Source organism: Euleptes europaea, chromosome 1 (genome assembly GCF_029931775.1).
Source record: "Euleptes europaea isolate rEulEur1 chromosome 1, rEulEur1.hap1, whole genome shotgun sequence".
Classification (NCBI taxonomy): Eukaryota; Metazoa; Chordata; class Lepidosauria; order Squamata; family Sphaerodactylidae; genus Euleptes; species Euleptes europaea.
The window spans coordinates 65,865,480-65,890,262 of NC_079312.1; the positions used below are offsets into that span (position 1 = coordinate 65,865,480).

General features: G+C 41.6%; 1 protein-coding gene across 8 annotated transcripts in view; it reads left to right on the top strand.

Moving 5' to 3' along the window:
• The window catches only part of IQSEC1 (IQ motif and Sec7 domain ArfGEF 1), a 414,894-nt gene that overhangs the window by 211,224 nt on the left and 178,887 nt on the right, over positions 1-24,783 (top strand). For 4 of the 8 annotated variants that reach the window (XM_056861577.1, XM_056861588.1, XM_056861546.1 and 1 more), the window contains exon 1: positions 14,814-15,020. The exons of 2 other annotated variants lie outside the window; for them this stretch is intronic. In XM_056861577.1, the coding sequence (XP_056717555.1) occupies positions 14,944-15,020 (77 nt within the window). In that variant the 5' untranslated portion in view covers positions 14,814-14,943. Of the gene's footprint in view, positions 1-4,083; positions 4,129-14,812; positions 15,021-24,783 lie in introns of those variants that run through there. 2 more of the 8 variants (XM_056861538.1, XR_008933803.1) reach the window with 2 other exon arrangements.

Sequence of the window (24,783 nt, forward strand, 5' to 3'; positions counted from 1 at the left end):
CCCCCTGCACATTATGTGTGTGCAGATATGAGTGCACATCTGGCACAGGAGGTGCCCTGCCACCCAGGGTGCCTTTTGGGGTCCTGCGCTCTCAGACACCCTTGGGGAGGGATGAACCACCAGCCTTTGGAAGAGCAGTGGCCCCTAGTCTGACCCCCAGTCATTAGAGAACAGAACCACTACCCTCACACACCACTTCTCCCCCTTCCCATGCCCGGCCCTGTGCTGCACCCAGGACAATTGGTGAGGGCCTCCATTCTGAAGAAGGGCTTTTTTTGTACACACGCCCCCATCTGTTTCTTCTCAGTTTGGCATCCACAGAGCCTGGCCGCAGCCACCTGGCCAAGACTGTTGGGAAGGGGGGAGGAAGCAGTGAGACGTGGCACTGACTCCTGCAGTTGCATGCTTCATGAGGACATGGATTTGTTTCTGCTGGTTACAGACATCTGCAGAACCAGAATTTTTCCTGAGCGTCCAGCCACATCAAGGTGTGGATAGACCCATAAATCCATAAGGATGGTTGATCCCTCCATACTCACCTCACAAAGGGTGGGTGCTCTCAGCTCTGAGGACACTGGGACTCAGGATGAAACTGCATTGGCTGGAATCTGGCTGACCACCTGCAACAACAGGGTCTATCATTCTGGTTGTCATTTCCCCCATTGCGGCCAGCGGGAAGTCTAATGTGTGCAATGGCTACAGCATTTATCCTTTTTGCAAAAGGCCCCCTACAAAGCCCATAGAGCCTGTTCCCAGTGTCTCCAATCAATTGGAAGTGTTGGCCAAACCTAACTGCTGCCCCAGCCCCAAGAACCCAGCTATATTCAACAGATTACACTCCATTCATTGGTTGCATTTTCGGCTGAGGGCTCACAGTTCAGGGGCAGAGGGAAATAGCACCCAAGGTCTGCCATGCAGATGTGTCACCATCAATAGCAGGATGAGCTCCATCTGCTCCATGGGCAGATTGCATAATCTGCGGTGCAATTAAGCCTCCAAAAACCCCAAAGACACTTTATTGGAGGGCTGTAGGGGCAATGGGCGAAGAGAACCAAGCCCAACCTCATTGTCATCTGTGGGGAAATGGATGCAACTGCCTTGGAGCAGGAGTCTGCCCCAAGCGCTACTGCCCCTACCACCACCACCAAAAGGCCCGCACCATCCAAAACACCCTCACCTGTCTGGAGTTCATGTCCACACCAACAGCACATGAGGTGTCCTCCATGGCATCTGCTCCATGGGAGTCTACTCCTGCAATGGAATGAGTCCAGGGACTCTGTGGCTACCCACTCCACTCAGCATGGTCAGGCTCCGCTCGCCTTTGCACCCTGTCCAAGGGGGAGCATGGCAACTGCCTGTCTGCCAGTCCTGTGCTGAGCCAACGGCTTGGGCCCCCTCCCCCAGCAGTTGTTGCAGCCCAGCCCCCATGCAACACACACTCTTGAGCACAGGTCGATGATGGGAGGTCTGGGACTCCTGGGAGGTGGTGTTGCCAGGGCAGCTCTGAGACACAACTGAAAGGAAAGGGAGAAGGAGGCTTGTGGAAAAGTCCCCTGCTTGCCTGTCAGTGTGTGGTTGCCCCTTTGGGCCCTGGTTAGGGTTCAGAACTGGGAGAGGTCAGCCAAAGAGTGTAGACTTTACTCTCCCTGTTGGATGTTTGTGCAAAGTGCTCACCCAGTAGTCCCAGGTGCTCTCTGTGTGTTTTTCCTGCCATTGAGGTGCCTCGCCACTCTAAGGGCAAAAAAGCATGGCTGTACTGTCTTGCTGTTCTCCTGCAAATGTAGTGAATCCCCAAAGCCTAAACGCATGGCTGTCCCCCACCCACAGCACCAACCCACTTCCATTGTGAAACTTCCCCTGGTTTTCCAATCCCAGCTTTATCCCAATTAAGAATAAAGAAGCACAGCAATTGTGAGTGCCTGCCATTGCATTTCAGTGCTCAGGTTGACTCCTCTTCCTTCCGACACTCCCCCATTCCACTTTCCCCCTCCCACTCCTCCCACCTCCTTCTCAGTGGAACTCTGGAAAATTTCCGCCATCACCCGCAATGGCTGTATATCTCTGGAGTGCTCTGTTGTTGTTGTTCTTCTTCTTCTTCTTCTCATTATTATTATTATTATTAGCGAATATATCGGTATACCAGCGTATTGGATTAGTGTGCAACTGGCTTTGGTTTTGAGACCTGGGTCCTTCATGTTTTCCCTTCTTTCCCCAACTGTCTTGTGAGAAAAGTCTTTGGTTTCAACCCTGACCTTCCTCAGGTGGCTGTTCTCTCGTTTGGAAACTTTTTTGGGGGGTTATTTTTCTGCTTTTGTTCTTTCTCCTTCTTGCTCTTTGCCGGCAGCCACTGGTGTTTGGCTCTCAGAGGAAAGGAAAAAGAAGCAGCAGTTACAAGAATCATGGAGGTGGAGCATTGCAACTGGAAGCTGTACCATTGCTCCCCCATACAAACAACCCTCTGCTACAGCAGAGGCTGGGGCTCAGAGAAGGAGCACACACTGAAGGAACAAGATAAAGCTTCCCCCCCTCCCTGCCAAGAATAAAGAGGTAGCCATTCTCCAAGCCTCCCCCTCTCCATCAGAGTTCATTCACCGGTCAGGGTCGTCAGCGCCCACCCGCCTCACAGCACCCTAAAAGTCACGGCTCCAGGCTGTTTTTATTTTGCAACCATGTTTGCTATACAATAAGAGGGTTTAATGTTGATACAATGGTATACTGGCATACCGGCAAAAAAAATTTTTTTTTTTAAACTTGTTAGGTCAGCCAATCACAGAGCACTGACGAAATGATGATCACTCCCCTACTATCCCACAGTGTTTGGCTTGGGAACATTCCTCCCTGAACTTTAGTGGGATTGATGCAGGATGGAGTTCACCAAGCGTTCAATTTTTGGATCGCGGGATAAAAAAGTGTGAGACATTACAGGGAGAATCGCAAGACAAAACAGGCATGCATTAACAGCTTAAGTCTGCATGGCAGGGGGCTGTCAGGCAGTGTCCCGTGCTGCATGCCCTACCTACGGAGTTGTGGGGCATCCTGGCTAGGGTTTTTGTAGGGCTAGGGGTGCAATTTGGTGCTGGGGTGGAGGCCTGGCCAGTGCAAGAGAGGGAGATGACTGGTCTCAACTTAGGCAGCATCCTGACCTGCTTGGGACCTTGTGGGTTTAGCCATGGCATTGTGGGGGATACTTGATTTTGCACTTTAATGACCACCTATGGGCTGCACAGCCATTTTCCTTGGCATAACTTTGCACCTCTCTCGGGATGTTCCTAGACTGAAAGAGGTCAGGGAGCCACCTGTCTCCGTCCACGCCCCCTGAATTGCCCACTGCCATGCTGGCTTAGAGCCCTGCACCTGAGTTGTGCTGGCGCACAGCTGTCACTGAGCTATGCTAGTGCCCAAGAGCGGCACAGCAGCACTGGGGGCCTGCACCAGTGTAACTGGCCCTTACACCAGTATATCTCCAACATACTCCAGCATAAGGGTCAGTCTGCTCCCCGTGCCCATTCCCTGCTCCTCAAGATTGCGCTGTTAATAACATTAAATGCTGGAATTATTTATAAGTTAAACCATGCTGAGTAAACTTTCCCCCCTTACTAGAATACAATAGTTAGTGGTTCTCTTCAATGCATTATTGGCAATAATAGAATAAACCAATGCTTTAAAACCCATATTTAATTATAAATGCAAATGTTTTGTTCATTGCTAAAGCAGCTGTGAACACAACTAATGTATATTTATACAATTGGTGTTTTATGGCTAAATTAAGAATTTAAATAATGAGTTTATAGCAATATGTTTAATACTAAAACTATTTTCTCTAATTAAAGCACTACTTTGGCATGTGTAAAGTTTCCTTCGTATATGATTCATGTACAAATTACTTTTTCAAAATGATCTTGCAAATCAGATTTTATAAGCACATCAGTTTATAAGCACATCATTCCATCCATCACATTTCCTCAAAAATAACTTCTAAAACATCTTAATAACTTACCAGAGGCTTGATATGGGGTCTTTTGTAAGCTTGTCAAATGTTGTGTGTTAATGTTGTTAAATTTTATTCTTTTGCAACTGTCTCAGGACCTCTTTGGAAACAAGAAGCAGTCTTTCGACTGATCCACTCAGGTATGCTATTTTTTTAAAAGCAAAGCTAGACAAAGCATAGTTTATGCTCTGTACATATCAAGTAGCCCATATGAATCTCACATCAACTTATTTTTTGACCCTATTTTTCTCCTTGTGAGAGTTGTGCTACAGATATCTTTCTGCCCCAGCTGATAGGTGTGGTTCTGTTTTGCAACATCGTCATGCAAATAACCATGGGCATCCTCAGACATCGCTCTCTCTATACAGCTGTATCCTAATACAGACGTGCATCTTACAGATGAGTGGATCAGGCCCCATCAACCTATGGGGACATGTAGCAGAGGAACCACTACAGAGATTACACAAATATTATCTCAAGGAAATAGATAGTTTTTTCATTTTAAAATAAAGGGAGCTTTAGTGACTGTCTGGAGTAAGTCCTTTCCTGTAAATTTTCCATACTAGAACATATGATGCCCTGAACTAAAATAGCAACCAGCTCTTGGGGAAAGCATGACACGATTTCTGAGTACTGTACAATCTGGAAAATGTTGTCTGTCTAAAGCCACAGAGCTTTGAATGGAAACAGAGACAGAGATTAATTTCAATTCTTGGCACTATGGTAATGATAATTTAGGGCTGCGTCAAAATGTGGGGGGGACATTTTCACCACGTTAGGGTGGTGTTTTGCATTCTTTCAGTAGATAAGGTGGTAGATGCTGAGAAGAAAAGGTAGCACTTGCCATTTGCAGAGCAGCTGGGCCAACCCTACCTCACCACAATGTGATTAGTTGATACTCTGAGATAGAATGTATATGGATATGTTCAGCCAAATGCAATCCGATCAAAAGCAATAGAGTGCAAATGAATAACATCAGTATTAAGATGTGCATTCTTCCATACTATGAAGTGGTTGAGCATGACTATGTATAAATAGAGCTGGATTGGAATGAAAGTCTTGCTGTGAAACCCTGGAAGCATAGTGGAAGAGGGGTTACCACCCAGTTTCCTATCATGGAAGAATTATTTATTTATATCATCTGTAGTTTGCCTTTCTCACTGAGACTCAAGGAGGATTACACAATTAAAGTCAATGCAATCATCGGGATGGGATGTCCAATAAGCAATGCAATAGGATTAGGATTGAGGAAATCTGAAACCAAGCAGAAATCTGAAACAAAGAATAAGGATCAACATGACAACCAATGCAGAAATTTCATAGTAGGATAATATAAGCAGTAGCAGTATGTAGTATACACAATGGTATAGTCCAAAGGTTCTTAAACTGTGGGTCACGACCCCATATGGGGTCATGTAACTGAATGTGGGGGTCGTGAAAAATTTGGCAACAGTAAAAGGTTTGTATACCTATTTTATATACCTATCTACCCAGGGTCACGTAAAAATTTCTTGGGCGAAAAGGGGTCGTGAGTGGAAAAAGTTTAAGAAGTCTTGGTATAGTCCACATCCCCTTTCCTTTTATTAAAGCATCTTCCAGAACCTTCTGTTATAATAAAACCCTATTACCTTTGTGGGAGGAAAGGCAGCATGGTATAGCCCAATCTTGTCAAATCTTGGAAGCTAAACAGGGTTGGTATTTGGATTATGCATACTGTTTCCAAACGTCAGAAGTCACCTTGCTCTCCCCCTTTTTTTTCCTGATCGTTTTGCCAGCATTTTCAAATTCGTGATAAAACAGGTCTCTGAAAACCTGAGCAAAATGCAGGGGAGAGTGAGGCAACCTCTGATGGTCAGAAACAGCATGCACCATCCAAATGATATCCTGAAGTTGTCGGAGGGGTGACTGTGAGGGAAACAGCCATGCGTCATCAGGCAGGGGTTTAAAGAAGGGCTTCTGGAGAGAATTTTGATGAAAGGCAGGTTCAAGGATCTTATGGAAGCAGGCAGACCTTCAAGATACTCTGGACTCAAACCTTTATAGGTCCAAAGCCTGTTTTTTTTTCTATTGTACCCTGAGCCAATACATATCTTGCAGGATTTTTAGAGAGAAATTTACGGTGGCATCTTCTTGTCAGTAAAGTTGCCACAGCATTTTGGACTGGGCGTAGTTGCTTCAGTGTTCAAGTGCAATGGTGACCCTACAGCATTTGTCCCAGCCTTCCACATTACAGTGATATGGCATGGATAACCATAGCAAGGTCAAAGCTACAGGTGTAATTTACTTGAGCTTTGGACAGGTGGGAGGGTAAATGCCTCTTGGGGTCTAATACAATGTTAAAGAGCCTTAAACTGCAGATACTATATATCTGTACAGTCTTGGATGTTAAACAATACTTGGGTAAAAGAAAGTAAAAGCCCCAACACTTCCATCCTTCCCCCTCACACCACCACCGCCTTCTCGTATTCCTTCCTTGCCCTTTGACACTGGTACCACCACTGTTCTAGCAATGATTATTGGAGTTGTTAGGAAACTCCCCAAATGACAGCAGAGATCTTGTGATGCTGCATTGTAAGATCTAACCTTTTGCATAAGTTATTATGCTTGCGCAAGTGTAGACATTGCTTAAGCAGTTTGGGTTAAAAAAATCACTTTTTTTTAAACCTAGAAGTTTTTTTGTAAACCTAGAAGTTACCTTCGTTAGTAGATAAATCTCCCCTCTTCTTGGGTAGCCACCTATTATGAATCTGCACCAGGAAGTATATTTAGATATAGGGGTTGTTTAGGATATTATTTATATATATTTTAAGTTGCCTTTCTTCCAAACATTGGTATTCATGGAGGGTAACTATAGGAGTTAAAATAGTGGCAGCAAAACATCTAAAACCTAATCCAAGAAAATAAATCCAGTAATAAAAACTGTGTCCATTTGAAACTCCAGATCCAAAGGCTTCCTTTAAAAACCTCATGATTTCTTCTACATAACTAAATACATATGTATTCTTTATATCTGGAGAAACAAATGAATGTTTATTTTATTGTGCAACAAAAGCAATTACATTTATTTTAAATGTAGTTAAATTGTATTTTGCAACATTAAACAATTTGGCATTGTTAGTTGCATTGTGAATTGTGTACATCAACAGAAGTCACTCACAACAAATAATATTTTTCTATAGAAATGCATTGCAATGGATTGTCATTTATGATAAATATAACTCCTTGGGCTTTACGTTCCCAAAATGAATGGTGGCAGAGGAAGTAAATTTGCTCAGACAATCTTAGAAGAGGATGCTGTACTCTCATTGTCATATGTTGACCCATGAAATATGATATATTTCCACTTTTTGCCCATGGAGGTGGGTTATCAAACAAAGCAAAGCTGTATTTTTTTTTGCACTCTCTCTCTTCAAGTCCCATTTCTATTTTAAATTTATGAATAATAGTATTTCCCGGAAAGGAGGAAGCCAGGTTCCTACAGCTATGCAAGTATAATCTGATTATACCTCCATTCCTATGCTTTGAGGTTTTAATTCTCATGATCTTGAACTTTTTTGCTCTGTGCATGAAATTGCATAGACCTTAGTCTCAAAGACAGATGTTTTCCTAACTTTTAAGTTGCTTCATCTGCATTTTATGCTTCACATTTCTTGCATTTGTGGGCTATAGAAAAAGGTCTTTAACTCATTAATTGCTCTCCCTTTAGTCATAATGATTATTCGTTATGTTGAAAAAAAACTACCATTTTTCTAGGGAAATCTGTAGCAATACATTGAAAAAGTTCTAAGCAAAGTTGCCCAAAATCATCATTTTGTGGCAGTTTTTTTTTAAAGAGTAACTAAATCTGACTTTACATTTTCTTTATGTAAATAGTTGTGGGGGAGGGGTAACCTGGGCTGCTTTATCATCTTTATTGTTTTTAAAGTACATTTCATTAGCATGTAGCTCAGAGTTAGCCACTCTAAGCTTATGCTGTATTTATAAACTCTCTCACCAGCATTTTACTGAAGCCTTTCTTCTGCATCACTGATTGCCAAGGCAACCAGTCTTTAAGAGGAGCTGCACTATACTTTCTCAGCTTATTCAATATAGCTTTTTCTTAATGTCTGCTTAGAGTACTATGCTCTCGTTTGCTGCTGGCCACTGAATCACATAAATGAATATACAACAACAGCTGAACGCGGCTCACTGAGCATCACAATGCGGAAGCTACACCACATCCAAAAGTTACTATGCTGTTTAAGCCTGTGAATTCTACAACAAAGAACAGACCAGGAAAATGGCCTTTCAAAGAACCAGCTTTATATTCAGGCCGAGCGTGACATGAAATTTAATGCGTTTTACTGCTGATTTTCCAAGGGGAAAGATGAAGAGCATGTATGTTGAGATTGCTGTGCCTTTCGTACACAAAAGTCCCCATTAGCATTTCTTTACAACACAGTACAGTATCATCAGTATTAGACTCTGTCAAAATGTCTTGATGAGTACCTTTATAACTACTTAGAAGCCACACTTAAAACACAGACATTGCCAAACAACTCCCCTTTATTTCTTTCTGGCAGAGGAGAAAGATGTCTTTGAACAAATCTGAACCTTGTGTCACTTTAGGAACAAATGTTTTCATAATGTTCTACTGTTTTGCTAGTAATTTTCCTTGTGAAAAAAGGAATGAAGAATAATGAAGAATTTTATTCAAGCCTTTCACGTCAGCTTCAAACCCTTTATATTTTTATATATTATTTAATTTATATTTTTATATATATTTGTGTTTGTGTGGGTCCCTATCCAAATAATGGATGCAATAGAAATGAAAAGAGTACATCTCTAATTCTGTTTTTGTAATAAGTTTGCTTTCTTTAGCTACAATTAACAATTGCTTTTGTGAGAATGTGTTTTCACAGGGGAAGGTCGTTGAACTTGGTCAAATATTGGTTTTAGGGGGAGGCCAGTGTTCAGTTTTCAGCCAAAGCTCTGAGTTTAATGGTTCATGTCTAAAACAACAATAACTGACCTTTTAAAAATATATGATTATTGTTTCATAATCATTTTATATTCTAATAGTCAAGTCGGTGCCAATCTGCGGATACTCAAATCTACAGATCAAGGCCACACTGACAGAAAACAGTTCTGCAAACTTGGGGGACCCTCCAGGTTTCCAGAAAAATCTGAGAACATCAAACAAAAACTGAGTGAGGATTAAATCCTCCCAAAACACAATAATGCTATCTCTGCTTATGCATAGTACGTGACTCGGTCAGCTGCTCTTACCATCCTCATTGTAGTGGGAGGCAGCAATTGGAGTTGGAGTTGGAGTAGTGGGTGTCACCACTACTTGAGTAAGGCAGGTGGAGGCTGCAAGCCGAAGGTGAGAGAAAGGGAAGAAGAGCCAAGGGGCTGAGGCAGGAGCACCAATCCAGGTGGGCAGGGATGAAGGAGTGGGAACCACTGCCCCCCCCCTTGCTGAGCTGCAAAGGGAGGAGCAGTGGGATCAAGTGAATGGGTGGCCCAGTGAATGAGAGGGACATGATAACGAGTGTTTGTGTGTGAGATGGGAGGCATTGGGGAATGAGAGTGTGTGTGTGTTTCAGGAGGCACGGGGATGCAGGAAGAAAGAGAGAGAAAGGGTGACAATAGAAGTTGGGGTGCAGATAACAAGAGAAAGACATACAGGCATTGGGGGAGGGAGAAGACTAAGAGAGAGAAATAGAAAATGAGAGAAGGGATGGGGGGGAAGGAGGAAGCAAAAGCAGAGGGAATATGATGACCGCTCCCACAATTTCCTTATGGTTTCCTGCATATCAGTATATCGAATTCTCAACATGACCTCATCTATTGTTACCCAAATTAGAGTGTCTCCACTTTGGTTGGGGGAATTAGCACTAAGACAGAGCTTAGCGAGAGGTTGGGTAACCAGGAACGTTTGCAAGTGTTTACAAAGATAAGTCCCTTTTGGAAAACTCTTAAATAAAGAAGCAGCTTTGAAATAAATGGGAATACCTGATGATGCTTGAGAGGTATCAGATATGCAAAGAAAAGCTGGAGGCTATGCCTAGAAACGTGACTGGATTATTCAGGTAAGAGGAGAAGCTGAACACAGATCATGGTTAATTAATTCAGTGGAACATCCAGGCTGCTCCTAATTTGATAATGCCCAGGAAGGTCCTGCAATTGTCAAAGACCCATCTTTAATATTAAACTGAATATGGCATTCTGGAAGCCAGGAATTTTCAAATGTACCCATTGGGTGGGCCCTGGTATCAGTCCCAGCTGTTTGTTGATAGGGTGTTCCATGATTTTGGGAAACTTGTGAGATAGTTTCTGATGATTCCCCCAGGAATGGGATGAGTTTTCTAAATTTTGGGGAAGGAGGAGGTCTTTTCTGGTTTTATATTCAGCATTAGTCTAAAGCCATCAGTATTGAGAAAAATTATTCAGATGATCTTCATTACTGGAGCCTGTAACAATGATATCATGTAGGTAACAGATGCATTTTAGTATGATCTGGTCCTTGACCCTCTGCCAAATTTCAGATTCAAATGCCATTCCAAGAGCTAAGGAAGCTGATTGACTTCTCTACGTTCATATGGAAGTGAAGGCTTATTCGTATGACAGAGCTAAGCTTCTGAACATATTGCCTCTAAGCAAATATAATAACGTCCTTGTTATAAGGCAAAGAACATTTCTCTGTTCTAATCACTGGCTTAATGATCACAAGAAAGCCATATGGTTCATTTTTTATTAATAGGATTAGTAGGTGCCATTGCTGATCTTTCTTTGGGGAAAGGGAATCTTTGTGGTGACCAGTTCCATTTTGAACATTCCTTGTCTACTTGTTGTTGTTACTTCAATGGATTCCTTCTGTCTAGTTTAGACCAAAGATGCTCCCACTCAAGCACAGTTTAAGGCCGCAAAGTCCTCACCACTTTTCCACATCCAAATTTATCAGAAATTTCTAAATTCCTCCCCATCTCTAAATCCTGCCTTCCCCTGTTCCCAAAGTTCATCTGAAAACTACCCCTTGCCCACCCAGACAATCAACCATTATATATGCTATATGTAAAGTGGTCACTAATGCCAGACCTGAAAAGAACAAAACAAGGCCACCCACAAAGAAGGTAGGAGTTTTTACGTACCTGGGAGACTCCCCAGATATGCAGAAATGTGACTTTATAAACTAATTAAAACCAACCCTCCCAGTATTGCCTGATGAAGGTGGGGGAGACAGAGGGAGAATAGGGAAATTAGCCTCAGCAACTGCAGAGCACTTACAGAATCCTCTAGTGGAAGGTGGGATAAAATACTTCAAAATCACTCAGATTGCTCCATTATGATACCTCAGGAGCCACAGTTTGATCCCTGTAATAGCAAACTTTATACTCAAGTACATATCATGAGGTAAGCAAAAGAGCCACCTTTAGGTGCAGTCGGTTCCCTTTATAGCTTTGTAGAAAAATACTATGTTTAATTTTTTTTTTAAGGGGGGATCCCTTGAACAAGAATCAGTGAAAGGAAGGGACAAGTGGGATATGGGGAAATTGGTTCCTTATGCTCCTACGCATATAATATCCAGGAGGGATAGATTTCTTGGTCATTTGTCCCCAACCCATCCTTGCAACTCCACGCAAGCCCTGTGGATGGAAATGAGAAATGTAAATGGTAGGGTTGGAATTCAGTCATATCAATAAAATGTTAATGCTGTTCCTTTGCGTCCCTTGTCTGGCAGAAGCAGCAATTTGGGGCTTGTGGCGGGAGGGGAGAGAAAAGGTGGACTCACTCCACTGAAGGAAATCCCTTCTATCTGTGTTGATTTTCTGCAGGACCAATATCCTAAAAAGTACCACAGCATGATTTTAAAAGGTACCTTTGTACAAAAACATTTTAATCAATAAAATTATGGGCTTGTCCAATACTACAACTTTCCAAGCAGTGGGTACTTAGGACAAAGCGTGCTGCCTGAGTCCTTCTCCAAGCCTTATGTCACTATAGAATCAACCTTTTTTTAATCTCTCCAAGAATCTGGATGATATCTAGGAACACTATTGCCTACGGCTTCTAAGTACATTTGTCATAACCAATAGTCTACAACTGCAAAATGATCCCATTAATTTATACTAAAGAAGCTGTAGAATCAGTAGCATAGTTAGGAATAGGCAGGAGGTTCTTCTGCTACAGATGCAGCCATAAAAAAAGGGGCATACTGCATATCTCAAATCCTACCTTCCTGCAATTTCTTGAGCATTCAAGTCATGGTCTGCTAAGTGTGGCTCTGTGTTCAGTTTGAATATCTAAGCTACTTTTATGTTTAAATAGTTTTTCTCGTTGGTTCTTGTAGGTTATCCGGGCTGTGTAACCGTGGTCTTGGAATTTTCTTTCCTGACGTTTCGCCAGCAACTGTGGCAGGCATCTTCAGAGTAGTAACACTGAAGGACAGTGTCTCTCAGTGTCAAGGGTGTAGGAAGAGGAATATATAGTCAGAAAGGGGTTGGGTTTGAGCTGAGTATTGTCCTGCAAAAGTATTGTCCTGTAAGTATCAAGATAATGTGCTAATGAGGGTATGGTATGTTAATATGGAACCATTGTATCCTGAAGTGATCTGTTAATGTGTGTAATCCAAAACTAATCTGTATGGCTATTGTTGAATGTTGTCTTTGTCTGGAGGTTTTTCAGGGCAGGAAGCCAAGCCTTATTCATTCTTAAACTCTCCTCTTTTCTGTTAAAGTTGTGCTGATGTTTATGAATTTCAATGGCTTCTCTGTGCAATCTGACAAAATAGTTGGTAGAATTGTCCAGTCTTTCAGTGTCTTGGAATAAGACCCTGTGTCCTGTTTGTGTCAGTCCATGTTCAGCCACTGCTGATTTCTCAGGTTGGCCAAGTCTGCAGTATCTTTCATGTTCTTTTATCCTTGTTTGTATGCTGCGTTTTGTGGTCCCGATGTAAACTTCTCCACAGCTGCAAGGTATACGATATACTCCTGCAGAGGTGAGGGGGTCTCTTTTGTCTTTTGCTGATCGTAGCATTTGTTGTATTTTCTTGGTGGGTTTAAACACTGTTTGTAGGTTATGTTTTTTCAAAAGTTTCTCCATCCTATCAGTGACTCCTTTAATAAATGGCAAGAATACCTTTCCTATGGGAGACTGTTTTTCTCATGTTTTTCTCGTGTTTTTAAAAACATTTGAATGTTTCAATAGCATTATATTGGCTTGACTTTTATATGTTTCACTGTCATGTCTTTTTAATTTTTTATTGACTTGTTGGCAGGCACTGTTTTATTGTTTTGTTGTGAGACACCTCAAGAAGGTTCTTGGAAGGTGGCTTACACATTTTTCAAATGAGTTGGAAGTCGGAGACTTGCCATAGGAGGAAAGAATGAGCTGAAATTGCCCTACTCCTTCCATCAGTGGAACTCTTCCAAGCTGTTATAAAGAATAAGAAATCCATGTTGTACTTCCTTTGTGGTGCTAACATAAAAGAAATGTTTAAAAATTACAAAGAATGACAAAAAAGCAATGTTCCAGGGCCTGTTGGAAAAGTCTTAGCTTTTCCTTGATAAAGGGAAGAGTCCCCTTGTTAAAGATAGTCTAAGTATGTTTCATCTCACCCAAACATACGTTCTTTGACTATTACTTTGATATTTATTCCCTGAATAGTCTAGTTTTAACCAGCAGGGATTCATGTGGCTGCAAGTAACTACTGAATATTAATTTTTAAAATGCAGAGTTGTGCCCTTTAGTGTCTCTTAAAAGATAAGAGACACAAATGACTTGAGGTTTCAAAGGGTGGCAAATGAAAGCTGCTTTATCATCCCTGTTTCACCCAAAGGATTTAAATAGAAAATGCTTCTAATTTTTAAATTCGTTTTTTTCTCAAATTACCTCCTTGCTAATTGCTTCTGTGCTCCCTTAAGAATAAAATGGTTTGGCTTTCCACTGTAACTAAATGAGGACTAGCTGCTGCCTTTTTTCCCCCTGCTGTTAATTAGCCAAGCTCCAAATTCATTCTCCACTGATGAGATGGCTATGAGTGCCTGAGCATTCCTTGTTACAGATGCATTATATCCCCGTAAACCAATGAAAAACTGTCATCGGGCTTCCATTTTAGATGTTATCAATGTGCTCTTGTTGCCATAGCAACCAGAATCAACCTATCTCGGGGAGGCTTTATCTTGCTGGCTTTTATAGCTGGGAGTGTGCCCCACTGTGCACCATGTGGTTCAGATGATTAGTTTTTCTTCACACAGACCTAACTGGCAAAGTGTGTTGTGGGATTAAGATAACCATAATTTATTTTGTGAGTGGGAAGGACCTGCACTTAGCTTGTCATTTCCCACCTCCCTTCCACTCCCAGGAAATCAAAATTTTTCATAGGTGCTGGCAGACAATGGAGCAGATGTGATTCACACCAGAGGAGCTGATTTAAAAAAAAAGTTCTATGCAGCTTAGTTACAGAACTGAGGAGTTTCCATATGATGTGATCTTAAGTCTGCTTAGGATCATAGGGCATTTGTACTCAGCTGACTGGGATGTTTGCTTGTGAGCTCTAGGGATGCTTTCTGTGGGGCCTTTCCTTTCTAGCAGAAATATATACTAATTATTCACCCCACGGTTTTGGAATGGCTGGAAATGGGCAAGTGGGGTTTGTGTGTGTGCAATAGTAACACTGCTTACATTGAAGGGGTCTGGAAAGATTAGCTAAAATCAAGGGAAAGGGGCACAGTAAATGAATTTGTAGCCTTTGTGCTACTGCCTCTTTGTATTAAAGTAGTGCAATGTAGCTATGCAGGTGCAGTACCATGTGGATGAAGAGCTGCATACAGTGGAAATACTTGCACTGCTGCCTACTCAGAAAAGAAGAGGGTGTTTTATGTAATCTCAGTTTTTTTCCTTTAAAAAGTGGGATATTCTTTTATTAAACACCGCAAGCAGAATTTCACTTGCTGCAGTTGGATTGCTTTAAAATGTTGAAGTTAAAGGCCTTTTGCTTGGATTATTGGCAGTTTCTATGTCTCCAGCCTCTCCATGGTTTCTATAAAAGGTAAGAAATACTAAATGATTGTAAAACTGGGTGACCGCAAGCTGCTGCATCCACTTTCTGTGAGATATATTTGCATGGAGAGGAAAGGGGTGTGGTGGGAAAATTAATGCAGACTTATTGCAACAAAGGTTACATGTTTGTTGTTTCTTTAAATATATTAACAATTGCTGGTTCTCCATGTGTGTATTGAGTTGATGTAGTGTTAGTAATTATATTTAAATTAAATAGTAACTTTTTTAAAAACATGGTTTTCATTCCCCTCGATTTTTTCTCCCAGAATAACTCCTTAGATTTTCACAACCTAAATGGTGCTTAGATATTGTTTGGAATGTCATGGATATTTATGTAATGCAGATTAATATTCCAACAAGGAAAAAGTTTTAAAAGAACAGCGTGTGTTTCACATGCAGTAGCAATTGCACATCAGAGCAGCTGTGACAGAAAGCTGAAATGATAGATGGTGAGGCATGGCCAACAGTAATGGGACCTAGTGTTGGATGCATTGTTCTTGCCAAAGTAATGGAACAGCAAAATAAGCAATTTAATTTGACATCCATGCTACACTTACCCTGACGTTTTTATCTAATCTTTGGAGATCTCACTATTCAGAACAACCTCAGTAAAGAAATCATATTCAGATTGTTCAATTAGCAGCCCTCCAAGGTTGCTTTTAATTTTTCCACAACATTTTGCAATCTTTTATAGAAGCACTATATGTATCTTAGACAAAGTGCTTGGTTGGAGTGCTAATTGCAGCTTTATTTATTACACAGCAGTTATAAATCTTCCATATGTTCTTTTTTTCACTGTGCTCTATAAACAAATACAGTTATGACCTTTGGTTGCAAATTTCTTTTTAAAGAATAATATCTACAAGTCTAGCCATACAAGTATGTAGAAGATTTCATGTAGCTTTAAAGTAATTAGAATATGGAAAGAATTCTTGTGCTTTTTCTGCCTTTTACTCCAGAAGTAATTATCAAAAGTGACATCAATGCTTTTGCCACAGCTTCACTGTAAGATTGCATTTTAAATTCTGACAATTTCACAGTTATTTCATCTGAATGTGAAGAAATTTTGAACAACTCATTACCTACTTTAAAACATCCTTATTTCATCAGATTATTTTTAGAGTTTACACTTCTAGCTGAAAATAGGCTGGAGTCACTTACCTGAAGTAAAATACTCCTAGAGCACTGATGACATAAAACGTTACCTTTTTAAGCACAGGATACTTAAGAAACTCAGAAAGTGCTTGAAGTTAACCTTTTTGCTCCTTGTATGTAAAAAGGGAAAACATAAGACGCATTAATGCATATGATGCTCAGTTATTAACACTTCTAGTTATTCTTCATTATAATTTTTGAAGTTGATCTAAATTCTTGGGAAGGTTCCCACAGGCCCACAAGAAGAAAGTGAGTGGATAGAGAAAGAGGGAGGGGAGGCAAAGTGTGTGAAAAATAAATTGTGTGACCTGACCCAAACTTTAAATCTTATTAATGAATGGATGGCTTTATGATGTCTGGCAGTGATGTTGAGGCTTTTTCTGACCTTTCCCGCTGAAGGTCCATAAAAGGAAACAGATTTGTCAAATTTAACAGAAACAATCTCGTCACTGTAGTCGAGTTAGTCAGCGAGGTAAACTGAATTTACAAGTTATTAAAAAAATTAAAAAGATTATACCTTGAATGCAACACCACGCATCCAGGTCATGCAAACAAACTTTAGTTGGAACAGTTATGATGCAAGAGATAAAATAACAAAGTATTTCCTGCTGCAGTTAAAATCATGCTTCAGTTTTTAAAATTAATTTAATTAACCTACACATTCAGACCTAGAACTGTGACACTCATTTGTGTGTGTGCTGCTGATGATACTGCTGCAATGTGAAATCTATTTGTTTCATAGGACATGCTTGGAAAACACAAAATGGTCTTCTTTGTAGTTTTGCCCACTACAAAGCAATTCCATTTTTTTAAATGGAATGGACAGTAGTTTATCTGTACATAATTTAATGTCCTTTTTTTTACAGAGGGAATTCTTACAGCTACAATTATGATGGTAGTTTAGATATTGTTTCACAAGTATGCAGCCTGGGATAATCTTTCATTTGTTGATGTATTTAAAGAATGAGCCAGAATTAGCAAGGATGAAGTCAGACGATTGTTGAGACTGGGGACTTTTGACTCATTTCTTGCTCATCTGTCATTCCAGGGCAGGTGATATTGGCTTATATCTGGCCATTTGGTTCTTCAGAAGAGGGAGGACTGATTCTATTCATTGGCCCTTCCAACTGAAGACACCTCCCACTTTGCTCCCCTGACCTCCAGAGAACAATTTGGGAGTGGCTCATTGGGCTGCAAGTGTTTGGGGGGGAATTAGCTAAAACCACTCTCCCCCCCCCCCAGTGGATTCCACTTTCCTCCTGGGTCCCTGTGCACCATAGGCGCTGCAGGCAGGCAAGTCTCTGGCAATGAGCGCAGGCCAGCAGTGCTTGCTGCACCTAGGGGAGTCACCCTCTAACTGGGCAGGGGTAGCTCTGGTGAGTGGGGGGTTCCAGGGCTCTGCTTCTCCTCTTCATAGAGAAAAAGAATGGGCCTGGGGCACCTCACCAACTTGTGATTTTTTTGTGCTCCCTGGGGCAGCAAGTGTGGAGCTCCTGGACTCCCCCTCCTGGCAGCTTACACACTGCCTCGCCACTGGCATGAGGCAGAGAGGTAGTAACTCCCCCTCCCCAGCTGAGGTAGCACAGCCCAGGGCAGGCACCCATCTTCAGCCCCTCCCCCAAATCCAGCCCTGCATTCGCAGCAGCCAAGCAGGCAGCCTCTGACCTGGCTGCTGCTGCTCCCTCTCTGCCAGCTCCCAAAGCAACTGCTCCTTCTGCCCCCCTATAACCGGCCCTGTCACTGAGCAGTGCAAATACTATTCATGTAGTACTTATAGCCATGAGATATGTTTCCTGTCATAAATTCTGATCAGTTTAACAAGTGTATCAAGAGCTCATAGATGTCAGATGTAGAAAATGCAGATGCGGAAAGTTTTTTAAAAAAAGCAAATACCAATTGTGGGAAAGCCAATGGATGACAGTTCATAAAAACTGACCACTCTCATAAACTAAGCCTATATCCTGAAGATAGGGAATTGTTGGTGGTTGTGGTCCCTCGGGGGGTACCTATGGGCACTCTATATGAATGAGCCCTTTCTCTTAATCAGTGCTATCTCCTTCACATTGCCAAAGCCTTAAAGCTCTCATTGCTTGCATTCTTGATGCTGCCATATATAGGTTTATCTGTCCTTGAGTTTTGCTGGCTGCATTTATCAGAGGCATGCTGAGATTCTAGCCCAAGATTAACTTTTAGGATACATGTCTTTCTATTATGATCTTTATCATACAAGTATATCTGTGGCATGCCGAGATTCTAGGTTAACTTTTAGGATATGTGTCCTTTTATGCTGATCTTTATCATACAAGTATATATCTTTCTGCACTGGCATTTTAAGCGGAAATCCTTGCTACTAGCTACCTGTGTTTTATAATGTGTCTCTGTGTTAATACATACAGGTGCTTTATCCCTTAATAACCTGAATGTGCAGAATATGTTTATCTCAGTTCATGTATGTATAGTGGTTCATCATCATCATCATAAACCTTTAAAGGCATAAAAATTATTACAATTGTTACAAAAAGGGATCAAAAAGTAACTGAGCTGGTCCCAGCACATGTCCCCTGGGAGAGCTCCCAGGGGGATCCAAGATACGCTTTAAATTGGTGTGTTTTTTTGCACACCAACCCGGTTCTAAATAGTGGACCGGGATGCAGGAATTCCTCTGCAGCCTGAAGAAAGTGGTTTGACTCCCATACTCTTTGAGGGAGTTTTTAAGCCCCCCGGAGGTGTGGATGTTTGTCCCACTAGGCATCGAGGGGAGAAGACATCGCCGTGAGCGTTTTCTTGGCATTTAGCTTGGACCTCCATTACCTGTCACCTACATATGAACTATTTAATGAAGAAAAACCTCACTCTTCAGAAATCTATGTGAGTAACAAGAATAACTTTTGATCTTACTGGGAATAGAAGTTTGATCTGACTGGCGAAATAACTGGGAACTCCGCATTCTCCCCCCCCCCAATCATATAAAACCTTTTTGGTTAAGATAAGATATCAGATAAAGCGGCAAGGACCCTATCAAGTTGATCTGTGGGTAGACTAAACAACTGAACTTTCTGATGGACGTGGCAAGTACCAATCAGACTGTGTGGCGTTTGAGGGGAAAGGAGAACTAAAACCCTCCCTCCCCTTGGTCACGCTACCTTTTCCCGGCCGGGAAGATTTTTCCTGCCACGTCTCCAAGTTTCATTTTGAAGTCCCGGAAGACCTCTAGGAATACCATCGCATTGTAACACGTTTGCCGACAGCGGGGAGAAGGGAAGAACAGAAGTACGCAGGACTGGAAGGGTAGTCCCCTGGTGCAACAACTAATAAGGTTCACCACTGAAAACTACAACAAGGGGACAACTAAAGGTCCGCGGCTCTACTGTTTCCGACTAACTTCCTACTTCCTGTTGCTTGCCGACCTAGACCGTCTATAAAAAAACTCGTTGGTACTTCAAATTTTAAAAAATGTATTTCTACCTGTTCTTTGAAGATTTTGATGGAAATATTTTAGTGACTATGTTTGGCATGAATTACTAAACTACCCACATTCTACAAAAACATTTTTTCAGACCTGCCAAAATCGCTAAGGCATCATATTACCTGCTCTATTTCAAGCTAAAGAATCCCTGCAAGAAGGAAATATGGAAAAGAAAATTCAGGATATGTTTGCCAGACAAAAAGAGACAACTGCAAAACAATACGAACAGCTGTCAAATCAACAGAAGCAGCTGTCAAAACAGATGGAGCAAATGATTACTATACTGAATACCTTTATCCAATCAACGACTCAAGTTAGGAATGAAGAAGCAGCAGACCTTACAGAAGAAGCAACCCAGATGACTACAATGTCAGAGGCAATACTAGAGGGTTCTCTAGTTGATAAGAAAGATGAAGAACACAAGAATCTTGTAAACAAAATGGATAACCACAATACATTGACAACAATGGATTTGAATGAGAGTGACTTTGAATCAAGTCTTTTCAATTTGCCTGATGAACTGTTCAACATTTGTCTGGAAGATTTGATGACTAGGATAAAAGGAGATGTCAGGATCATCTTCCTTGAATTTGAGAAGAAAGATGTTGCAATAAGGATTTACTATGAAGACTATCTACCTGCAGAAGAGACCTTACTAACAATTCCCAAGGATGTTCCTCGATACTTACTGTTAATGATGAAAAGAAGGAAATGTTGGAAATTCCAGATAAAGGGATTAAATTAAGAGATTTTAATTTCTTTTGTGGCAAAGATCAAAAAGGAAAAGATTAAATGAAACTGGTTAAAAGGATTGGCTTTATGGATACACAATTATATATGATAATTATTTTACTAGAATTAATATGTTTTAACTGAGTGGGAGAAAGAGATTTACAAAACAATTTTTAAGGAACGGAGGGACATGTAGAGGAAGTTGAAAAATTTCTTTTTTCATTTTTGACTATACAAATATTTTGACAATGGTTCCTTTCTTTTATTTTATAGTTGAAGTCAACTGTTAAACTATGTGTTTAATATTTTGGAAAAACTTTTTAATGGAACCATGGATATTACTTGATCTAATCCCATATTTACACTTTCTATTTTTATATTAGATATTGATTTAATTGTTAGATAGGATAAGAATATGTTAATTAAAATAGTATTGGGGTTAGCTCTGAGCTTGAAGTTTATACAATTTATTTTAAGATAGAAGAGGGTGGGGGGGAAGTCAACTTGTGATTAATTTAGTAATATTATAGAATTTTTAGCATTATTAGTTTTTGTTAATATTGGATACTATGCTTATATGTTGATATATTAAAATGAGAAAATAAAAAATATTAAAAAAACATAAAATCAGTGAAATAAAACAACAATATAATCAAATATCAGAGCTTGAAGTTTTTGCACTTTCATCACATCCATGTATAGTGGTTACAGAGTCGGACTAGGCTCTGGGAGACACAGGTTCAAATCACCACTATGCCATGGAAACTTGCTGGATGAACTTGGGCCTGTCCCACACTCTCAGCCTGACCTACATCACAGAGTTGTTGCTGTGAGGATAAAATGGAAGAGAGGAGAATAATTTAAGTCACCTTGAGTGCCCATTGAGGAGAAAGGTGGCATAAGAACAAAGTCATTATATGATGATAATATGTATAGGCTTTTTCAGCTAGCATTTATTTCACATCCTGTTTTTCCAAAACATACTGGAATGTGCCATTGAACTGAGTTAATTCTGTGTTCTTTGAGATGGAATGTTTCCAAGTAATGTCTGGTGCTTTAAAAATTGTATGCCCTAGACCTGGATAGCCCTGAAATATGGAAGCATTGTATCCTGAAATGACTAACAAAGGCTACAGTCAACAATAGCCATGCAGATTAGCTTTGGATTTCACACATTACCAGATCATTTCAGGATACAATGCTTCCATATTAACATACCACACTCTCATTAGTACATTATCTTGATACTTACAGGACAATGATTAGCACATTACGTCTGCAGGACAATACTCAGCTCAAACCCAACCCCTCTCTGACTCTTCCTACACACTTGACACTGAGAGACACTGTCCTTCAGTGTTACTACTCTGAAGATGCCTGCCGCAGCTGCTGGCGAAACGTCAGGAAAGAAAATTCCAAGACCACGGTTACACAGCCCGGATAACCTACAAGAACCAATGAACTCTGACCGTGAAAGCCTTCGACAATATTTTGTAGTGGTCGCTCCAAGACTGCCAAGCATTTCCACTGAAAAATGGTAACTATCCAGAAAGGCAAATCAAGAGAGCATCATCCCTAGTTCCTTGGAAAGCCAAAATTCCTGTACTGCCACACCAGCTCCCCCACACCTTTTCTCATCAAGTCACGGGTTTTACTGTCTGCATTTCCTGGGATGTCAAATGCCTCTCCTTTTGCCCACTTTGTAATACGGCCTTTCTTTTGGGGTTATAAATATCTGTCTCTGTTCACTCCTCAGGTGAGAATTTTTATTGGCTATACAATTTTGACCTTTTTTTCTCCCTGCCTGAAATTTGCCAGAGTGATATTTTTATGATGGATTAAAAAAAAAATCTGGAAATGTATTTTCCCATTGGAACCAAAGGGAAACTAAAAAACAGCAATAACGAAGAAAACTTTTAAAGACAATAAGGAACAAAAGTGTTAAAAATTGTCAAAGCCTATAGGTTAGCACACCGGCACAGAACTCCAACAATGTGCCGCAGTTAAAGCTGGTGAATCTCATGGCATCATTATCAGCCCCTAATGCAATAAAATATGGGACTAAATAAAAGCGAGACCAGAAGATAATGACCTACATGATCTATAGCATCTGTGCCTTCCTTTCAAACTGCATCTAAATTAAGGCTAATGATTCCCATAGTGGCTTCCATTGTGCAGATACAGTGTAAACATGATGGAGGTAGACAGGAAAGTCTTACAGGCCTCAAGCTTCTGTGCAACAACATACTCAGAGAAGCAACTATTTTCTAAGCTCCCGTCTGTCTCCACTGTATTAACCATTTGTGCAAGCAGTTATGCACAATCTCAACACAATGCAATGAAGTAAATGTAATCATATTGTGTAGAATACCTGACAAAATGAAAGCTGCCATGACATTCTGAGTCTATTCCTGCATTCCTGGCATCTGTTGGAGGGGGCATGAACCTTCTTGATATGATAGCAATAATCCTTGTGTTCAATACATCCTTATTACAGCTGGGATAGAGATGGTTAGTAGTAGTGGGGCCACTTTCAGCAACATCTAAGTCTTTTCCATATGTCCACCTGAGCAAGCTAGGAAGACTGTAGCACTGACCTTGAAAGGATGCCAAAAATCCAGGGATTTCCATTTCCAGGGACAGATTTTTCTTGAGCCTCATTTTTAATAATGTCAGCAGCGTTCTCACAGCTCAGGGCTCTCTCTCCTTCCGGGGGTATCCTTGTGGCCTGGAGGTAATTGTAGGGGCCCCTGGGGGGGGGGGCTGGGCATATCTCTAGGGAGGAGAAGAAAAAGACTTGTGGCCATTTATGCACAGGAGGTTTTGCCTTGGATTTGCTGCTCTCCAGATGCACATTTTCCCCATCCGAATTCTCAGAACTCAAAAGTAAGCTCCCCCCCACCCCCGGGCAGAGTTTGGAGAATTCGGATGGGGAAAATGTGCATCTGGAGAGCAGCCAAAACAGGAATGCCAGGGCCACGTTGGGCTGCATTGTGGAGGGCCCGAAGGACCAGGTGCAGCTGCATGGAGCTCGAGGAGGCCAGGCCCAGCCAGGCCACAAAGCTAGGCAATAAGAGAAGTCTCCTGGTGGGGTGTGCTGCGAAAGAGAAGGGGGAGACCGGGCCCAGGAAAGAGGGTTTTGGGCCGGGGAGGGTGAGAGGGGGAAGGGGGCGACCGGGCGGTGCGCGAGGCAGCAAGATGCCTCGTGTGCCCAGGAAAGCAGGTTTTGGGCCGGGGAAGCTGGGAGAGAGAGGGGGAAGGGGGCTACTGGGTGGTGCGTGAGGCAGCAAGATGCCTCATGTGCCCAGGAAAGGGGTTTTGGGCTGGAGAGGGAGCAGGGAAGGGGGCAACGGGCGGGCAGGAGGCTTCCAGCTGTGTGCATGTGGCCAGGAAGCCCAGAAAAGCTCTGGGGAGGGGGGCAAGGGGGGACTGGCTTTCTTGGTCTCCGGGCTGGACAAAAGCCCTCCGGGGGCCGGATCCAGTCCTCGGGCCATAGTTTGAGGACCCCTGCTCTATAGCATATGCCATCATTCCCTATGATTTTACCGAATGTGCTGAACGTTCGACAGAGAATCTGCTTCATAATAAAATCATGGGAGACAGCCAACTGAAACAAAATTCCTAGTAGCACACACAGAGCAACTACATAAATAATGTAAAAGCTTTCAGCATCTTTCCATGCAAAACAGTACATGTAGTTCTTGCTGTTAGTGACCCTGTACTTAGTTCTTGGGTTATGAAAGTGGCCAATTTATCTGTTTACCTGCTAAAAATGTACATTGATACCTGAAATCTAACAATGTAGTAAGTCTGAAACAGCTGCCAGCATTCGATTCTACCTCCAATCAAAACAAAGTGGTTTTGCCTCTGCATCTTTCAGTGCTTTGTATAGGGTTGCCAACTCTGGGTTGGGAAATTTCTGGAGATTTAGGGGTGGAGCCTGGAGAGGACAGAGTCTGGGGATGAGAGGAACCTCAGTGGAGTACAGAGTCCAGCCTCCAAAGCAGCCACTTTCTCCATGGGAACTGATCTCTGTTGTCTGGAGATCAGTTGTAATTCTGGGAGATCTCCAGGCCCCACCTGGAGGGTGGAAGCCCTAACCTTGTAGAACCAGAATGTGGGTCAACTGATGTAGGTTTATGTCCAGTGAACTAACATTTAAGGGTTTGGGGTATTTCTATAATTAGCACATGCCTTCCTTTAAGGTAGGGTTGTATAATACTTGCATCCTCAGGATGCCAATTCTAGTTATTTCTTATATAATGCTTACAGGTAACCTATCATTGGAAAAAAACATAAATATATTTCCAGAAATGAGCTCTTCACATATATCCATGTGCATAGTAGGGAACATTATGCATTCCACTCATTCAGAAAATCACTATCTTTTACGTGGTAG